General features: G+C 41.3%; 1 protein-coding gene across 1 annotated transcript; it reads right to left on the bottom strand.

The window, feature by feature from the left end:
- Positions 1-255: 255 nt before the first annotated feature.
- Positions 256-7770, bottom strand: LOC105491607 (glutathione peroxidase 6). Its single transcript, XM_071096130.1, has 5 exons — positions 7570-7770; positions 6721-6874; positions 2324-2441; positions 1729-1828; positions 256-531 (listed from the first exon to the last, which is right to left on the bottom strand). Exons 1-5 carry the CDS (start codon positions 7768-7770, stop codon positions 325-327), a joined length of 780 nt encoding a protein of 259 aa, XP_070952231.1. The 3' UTR covers positions 256-324.
- Between the last annotated feature and the right edge of the window lie 332 nt (positions 7771-8102).

Here is an 8102-nt window from a genome sequence, read left to right as displayed (position 1 = left end):
AATAGATATTTCAGGATCAGAGAGTTGGGGAGATAGGTGTTCTTTTCCTTAATCTTCAAACACACACACATGCGCACACACACACACCGTACATACAAACACCTACGCATATACCAACAAATACAATTCTACATATCCATACACACACACACACACAGCTACACACACATGCTAAGCAGCTGCTTGGGTAGTACAAGATGGTTTGGTCATCAGGAGGCTGGGTAGGCAGGAGTGTGGAGCAAAGATGGAGGAAGATGGACACTTTGTTAGACATTCCTGCAGGTGGGAAACAGGGTAGTTACTTCTGCCAGTCGCTAACCCTTCCTAGTGGGCATTGAACTGCTTTAGGTACTCCAGGATGTCTGATTTGACTGTGCTGACTGGAGCCCGGTGGAACCAGCGCATGACAGGGACTCCATCGGGCCCCACTAGAAATTTCTCAAAGTTCCAGCGGATGTCATGGACTTTCATGGGTTCCCAGAAGAGCTGGCTTGATGAGCCCAAAAGATCAGAGGTTGGAGGGCAGGAGTTCTGGAGCGGAGACATGGAAAGTGGAAACATACATTTATTTCTACTTTATTTCTACTTCTGTGTGGTACAGTCTTATCTCCAGACTACAGAGTCTACTCACCATTATGTATTTTAATGTATTAACTACTTTGCATGCTTCCAATCAATCACAGACACTGCAGTGTATCAATACCAATACACCAACTACTAAACAACCGAGAGCTAGAGAGTATAATGGTAAATAGAAAGCATTCCTCCTTCCCCTGTCTTTCCTCTATTCCCATTATTTTATCACGGCAATTCAGTAAAAGACTATTTTCTGTTTCCTTGGGCGAGTCATATCATTTCTACAGTTTGTTTCCTTAGCAGAAAAAAAAAGATAGGTTGATTTAGAGTAGTGGCTCCCAGAATTTGGGGTTTCCTAGGCTTCATAAGCCAGTAAAATTTCAATAACTATTTCCTTGGAGATTAACGTGCAATCACTAATATTCATTTTGCCAATAAGAAAAATTAAAAGTCTACTATAAGCATAAATCTAATTTTTAGTACCATGTTGAACCACATAAAATTGGTTATAGTGCCATTTTTGAGTAAGTAAAGGGCAATTTATATGGGTAAACATAATAGTAATTTAATGTCAGAATAAACGTCAGTCTTATATTCAATAAGTTGAGCTGTATGAAAAATTCTGCATTGTCTTCTTTCCCTTGTTTGCTGTGGATGAGTGAAAATTTCAGCAGGACCAGCCTTGTTCTGCAGACCAGTATTTGAGGCTGAGTAGACAAAGAGATCCTCGGGGGTCCTTCTATCCTGGTATTCTGTAGTTCTAACACTCTGTGACTCTAAAGGCATTTAGCACATGGTATTCTGTATCATCCATGTCTGTCTCCTGATTAAATGTGAGTTCCTTCAGGGAAGAGACTATGCCCTATTAATGTTTCTTAACTCATTATATGGCACATACTGAGATCTGATAAATGATTGCTGAATGAATGAATCATTACCATTCAATACAGGAGGCTAGTCCACGTCAGAGCTGTTGTCCATCATGGGCTTCCTCTACTTAAAGCTAAAGCCTCACAGCAGATATTGCCATGAGCCTTGAACTTACCTGAGCATCTCTTTTCCAAGGGGTCCAACCACAACCCTAGACATGAGCCCCACTGCTTTCAGAGCATTTCTAGCTAACCAATCCATGCCAGGTTTATAGTCACTCACCTTCAGGAAAGTAAAGACCTTCTGTTCTTTTTCTCCATTCACATCCCCTTTCTCAAAGAGCTGGAAATTAGGGACAAAGCCACTACCTGGACGCACATACCTGCAGTGAATCAAAGTGTTCCCAGCAAGATCCAAATTAAGACATGGATGGAAAATAATGACCACCACCAATTCACAGGAAACTAAAGATAAAGGGAAGAGGCTGTGCATAGGGAAGATAAGAAAAGATAGTCTGTGGGAAGCAGGACTTCATGCAATAGGCTTTATGGAGCCAATAGAGAATTCTAAGAAAATTGGAAGGCAATATCTTGAGCTTAGGTTTCCTGCTTCACTTCCATTTCTTATACTCCCTTCTTTCCTCTATGCTTCTTTTCCATTCAATCTTCCCTTAGCCTCATCATTGAATAATTCAAAAGTATAGAGAATATTTGAGCCCTGCGAATAGAATAGATTGAATTCAAAACATCATAAGGATATGCTTCAACCCATGTATCTATGTCCTATCCCAGAAGTTTCCAGAATAGGCAGGCATCTAGGTGGAATGAGGAATGGAAATCCTGACAGGGCACCTGCAGAGTCCCATGCAAGCACTCACTTGAGTCCAAGAAGTATTTCTGAGTTTGTTCCTGGTTCTTGTTTTCCAAACTGGTTGCAGGGAAAGGCCAACACAACGACACCAAAATTCTTCAGCTCCTCCTGTAGTGCATTCAGTTCTGTAAGTGGAGAATGAATAGCATTGGTGGCTTGGTCAGGAGGCCTACCTCAAGCAGTGAAAGATCACTGAATGTATCCATTTATGCCATGAATAAACCAAGGATTATGAAGGGAAAGATTCAAGATTACAGAGATCAAAGGAGTAGAGAAAAAAAAAAAAGACTAGAGCACATGTTTCCAGAAATGCATCTAAATGGCTGCTGTTTTTCTTGTACAGTAAGCCATGCCTGGCTATACTTTACCATCCAATGAGAACTCTTATTTAAAAAAAAACACACACACAAACACACACACACATTGGTAGCCTTGTGTGGGAGTCCTGTTTGATTCTAAAGAGAAGTCAGATTTGACTGCCACTGTCTTCCTTAGTTGGTGAACTGATCAAAAAAATTTGTAAGGAAAAAGTAAACAAAATGGAAATACTACCCACCTATCCCCGCATCCCCCCGGCCCCACTCATACAATGTCCCATGGTAACACAACCAGACACTCCAGTGCCAGTTACATTCCCAGGAGTACTCCTTGGTGCTCCACCCTGAGAGTGGTAGAGAAAGGGAAATTCCAAGGCTATCTCTACAGTATTCTGTACCCTCTCCTCAATTCCAGTGACCTAACTGATGCTGGAATATGCCCTAGAACACTCCCTGGGACTCCAGGCCACAAACTCCAAACTGCTCTTTACCACTGTCAGGAACCTTCCAACTTGTGTGTTTAGACTTGAACAACAATTTCCATATTCAGCTATTTTCAGGTCAGATTTATTCAGACCTCAGAACCTCTATTGGCTGTTCTCATTCAGATTCAGCTCTGCCTGCTGGAATGTCCCCTAAGAACCTCTTCTTAAATAGAGAGTGTCTTCCTATTTTTCTACAGTTCTTTGGTTACTATCAATACTCATCTCTCTCTTATCTTTGGCCATCAAGAGTATTTCCTTTCTATAGCAGACACACTTAACAGACCCTGATTCTATTCCTTTGGTAAGTTTCTTTAATTCTCTCAATTTCCTCATCTGGAGTAAAATTTGAATGATATGCTCTTTTAAATTCTCATGAACTAATTTAATAAATTATATCACAGCAACACAATGGAATACTATGCCTTAAAATGAATAAGGAAACTCACCATGTTTTTTTCTTTTGTTTTTAGACAGAGTCTCTCTCTGTCACCCAGGCTGGAGTGCAGTGTCAGGATTTCAGCTCACTGCAACCCCCGCCTCCCGGGTTCAAGAGATTCTCATGCTTTAGCCTCCTGAGTAGTTGGGATTACAGGCATGTGCCACCATGCCCAGCTAATTTTTTGTATTTTTAGTAGAGACAGGGTTTCACCATGTTGGCAAGGCTGGTCTCAAACTTCTGATGTTCAAGAGTGATCTGGCCACCCTGGCCTCCCATAGTGCTGGGATTACAGGTGTGAGCCACCACTCCCGTCCCCAAGGTATGTGATATATGTGAAAAAGCAATGTGCATAATCATTTCCATGTGTATGTTTGTGTATGTGTATGTGCTTGAGAGAAAGAAAGTAAGAGGGAAATGTTTGCTTGTATATGCATAACAGATTTCTGGAAATATACACCATAAACTGATAATACTGGTTGCCTAAAGAGAAGGGAACATGGCAAGTGTCACTGTTAAACCTTTATATCTCTTGAATTTTGAATGTTGCAAGTATATTGCCTATTCAATATGTAGCAAATTTAAGTTAAAATTAAATTAAATTAAAACAAATTTAAGAGCAGCTTCATATTCCATGGAACTGCTGTTTACACATCACAACTTTTAAAATTTACCATATTTTTCAAATTTAACTTTTTGAAGGGAGGAGAATTCTTGCTTGCTAAATGATACAAAACTGTTGTTTGGCTCTAATACCTAGGTCCTGAGGTCCTATAGTAGATACACTTAGCAGACCTTGATTCTATTCCTTTGGCAAGTTCTTTTAACTTTCTCACTTACTAAATGATACTAAATCATTGTTTGGGCTCTTATAATAAAAATTTAGTCTGTAGCTTTTCAGGTTTTCCCTAGACTTGATTGTACATAAAAATAAAAAAACTGAGGCCAGATGTGGTGGCGCATGCCTGTAATCCCAGCACTTTGGGAGACTGAAGCAGGTGGATCACTTGAGGCCAGAAGTTTAACACCAGCCTGACCAACATGGCAAAACCCAGTCTCTACTAAAAAAAAAAAAAAAAAAAAAAAAAATTAGCTGGGCGAGAAGATACACACCTGTAGTCCCAGCTATTTGAGGCTGAGACAAGAGAATAGCTTGAATCCCAGAGGCAGAGGTTACAGTGAGCCAAGATCGCACCCCTGCACTCCAGCCTGGGCAACAGAGCAAGACCCTGTCTCAAAAATAATAATAATAATAAAGTGGCCCCAAATTATTTTAAAAGTGTGATTCTTATCCTAATATGTACTTTTGAGAGTATCTTTTTATGCATAATTTTACCATTAAATTGGAAAAATATTTAGCTTCTCTTGGTAAATGTAAGCCATTTGTACTTCAGAGGAGCAGGCATTTTATTAGAATTTTTGCTTAAATCATAAAGCATCCTCTGAATGTTAATTTTAAAATGTCAAAATTTGGTGAGCCAGATCTTTTAGACATGAGATTATAATATGCTTGACTTTAAGTGTTATTTAAAAGGGATACAATTCTGGGATTTTTATTATTGAAAATCCATTAAGAAAAATTGATAGGGTTTATATATTTTTGATCAGTTGAATAGATAACAGTGTCAACATGTGGAAAATTTTTCTTAAAACTTGTTTATGTATAGGCCAGGTGCGGTGGCTCACGCCTGTAATCCCAGCACTTTGGGAGGCCAAGGCTTGCAGATCACTTGAGGTCAGGAGTTTGAGTCCAGCCTGGCCAACATGGCAAAACCCTGTCTCTGCTAAAAATGCAAAAAGAAAAAAAAAAATTAGCTAGATATAGTGGTGCATGCCTGTAATCCCAGCTACTTGGGAGGCTGAAGCACAAGAATCACTTGAACCTGGGAGGCGGAGGTTGCAGTGAGCTGAGATCACACCACTGCACTCCAGCCTGGGCAACAGAGCGAGACTGTCTCAAAACAAAACAAAATTTGTTCATGTATTATTTTGATCCATTTCTCTGTGGCATTTGGTGCAATAAATATTTTAAATTTATCTTGAACCGTTTTTTTTAAAGCATAAAATAAAGTTCTTGGCCTGTCCAAAGTTGTATCTATCTCTAGTATAATTGATCTAGAATTTTAAATAATCTTTTTTGGATCAATAGTAATACCAAACTCTTCTCTGTTAAGGGCACAAAGAAAATGGAAACACACCTCAGCTACCACAGAAGGTAGGCCAAGGTTGGCAAGATGGAGCATTCTTCTACATTGCCAGTCACATTACACAGCCCTTGCACTAATCGAAGGCTGCCCAGACAGAAAACTTCATTTCCCTCTTTGTCATTTGGAGTTGCCTACAGAACCCAAGGGCATTTTCCAGAATGTCAAAGATCACTCATCTCTCCTGTTTTTATCAGAAGTAACCGCTGAGAAGCATAAAATCAGTGCTTGAAAGCCAGGTATCTGGCCTGGGAGTCACAGCTAGGCTTTAGCACTCTCCTAGAAAACATAAACAATTTCATAGAACTTCAATATCACATAACATGTGATCATGATGAATCAAGACAAAAACAAGGTCACTGCATAATTGTAACTGAACATAGACAAAGCGTGAACATTGTCCAAATCACAACAATGACCAGGTACCACCCTATTCTTGCCAATATGAATGACTGGTGCTTCTTTACCAGGTACAACTTTAGCCTTAGTTTCTCTCCCCATGTAGATATAATTGATTAAGATACCAAATCATATAATTGCTCCCAGTTCTTGATGGCATCCAATTCAGAACAGAACTTCAATTCCTTGAACTCATCTCCAAATCACCTAACAAAAGCTCAGATTCTATAGTAAGTACTTTCTAATACTTTCATGTTAAGAAGCCCCATGGTTCTCTACAGAACATGTTCTCCTTCAGGGCACCGAGTAACACACTCAACTTGTTCAACTACAAGTGTGCTCCTGGTGGTCTTCAAGTCTTTGGGAAAGTCTTAGTTCTCAAATCTGGAAATAATTATCTTGATATTCTAAGGAGCAGAGCAGGAACAGCATTTAGGGAGGCAGAGTCACCTGATCACTTCTCCCAATGCATCCTCTAATAACACATTGGTAAAACCTTCTGGAATTAGAATATGGTTATCTGGCAATGCTGCTTCCAAAAGAGTTGAAACGTGAGTTCTTACCAGGATACTGAGCTGCCAAGCCTCAATAGGTGGCTACATTGACAAACAGGACGTGCTTGCCTGCAAACTGCTTGAACTGGATGTACTCCTCACCGTTGAGGGTGAGGGCTCCATACTCATAGATGGTGCCTGTCACTCCTTTGTTGCAATCCACCTGGAATGTTACAAAAATAACCATAACGATATAAGATAAACAATAATTTCCAACATTTGTGGACTTTTTCAAAACACTCAAAGACCCTTCATGTAACATCTTGAAATTCTAAGAACTGAAGGGACATTTCCAAGTAAAATTTTTAGTTAGAGCTGATGCCGTAGCTAGAATTTATGTCTTCTAACTTATAATCCATTTTTTGTGTGGGGGTGGCAAGACAAGCATTTCATAATATTCTTCCTGTTTCTAGAAGATTCATACCATTTACTTCTGTTCCCTGACATTGCATTCTTCCCCGACATCCCAACACCCCATTCAAGTCATGCCATCCTCTCTCAGATACTCTTAACAGATTTTTTGCAGGATTTCTCATAAGTAAGTTTTGCACAAACTTCTCATCTATATGTTCTTATATTGTAATTCCTATCCCCCAAAATCAGGCCCATAACTTCTCCAGATGCCATTGAAGGGCCTTTCCAGGCTTCCCAGTGGGGTATTCACTGGTGATGAATACCCATCAGTGGGCGGGAAGGAGCAGTGGGAAAGTGCTGGGTAGAGAAAAGTGGGTCCCTGTCCAGGGTTCCACCCTGAGGCTTGTGCCCACGGACCTAGGTGAGGACAGGCACTCCTGCCTCTCACCCAAATGTTGCCTGCCCCGCCCCCATCCCGTGACTATAAAAACCCTGAGACCCTACCAGGCAGACACACAGACGCTGGACGTGCAGAGGACCACATCTGCGGAGGAACACACTCGACTGGCCGGACGCGGAGAGGGACGCACCAGGGTAGGAGCACACCGGAAGGCCATTGACGGCGGAAGGACAAGGAGGTTGGCCGAGAGGTAGGAAAAGAGCCTGGACTCCAGGGAAAAACCATCCATCTTTTGGCTCCCCCATCTGCCGAAGGCCACTTCAACTCAATAAAACCTTGCACTCTTTCTCCAAGCCCACGTGTGATCCGATTCTTCCTGTACCCCACGGCAAGATCCCTGGGATATAGAAAGCCCTCTGTCTTTGTGATAAGGCAGGGATCTAATTGAGCTAACACAAGTCGCCTATGGATGCCTGAACTAAGAGCCCCCAGTAACACACGCCCACTAGGGCTTCAGCTGTAAACATTCACCCCTAGACACTGCCTTGGGGTAGGAGCCCCACAACCTGCCTCTCTGTATGTTCCCTCTCTGCTCCCCTAGAGGTCTGAGCAGTGGGGCACTAAGGAAGCGAGCCAC

This window comes from Macaca nemestrina, chromosome 5 (assembly GCF_043159975.1).
Source record: "Macaca nemestrina isolate mMacNem1 chromosome 5, mMacNem.hap1, whole genome shotgun sequence".
Classification (NCBI taxonomy): Eukaryota; Metazoa; Chordata; class Mammalia; order Primates; family Cercopithecidae; genus Macaca; species Macaca nemestrina.
This window is presented reverse-complemented; position numbering and strand designations above follow the sequence as displayed.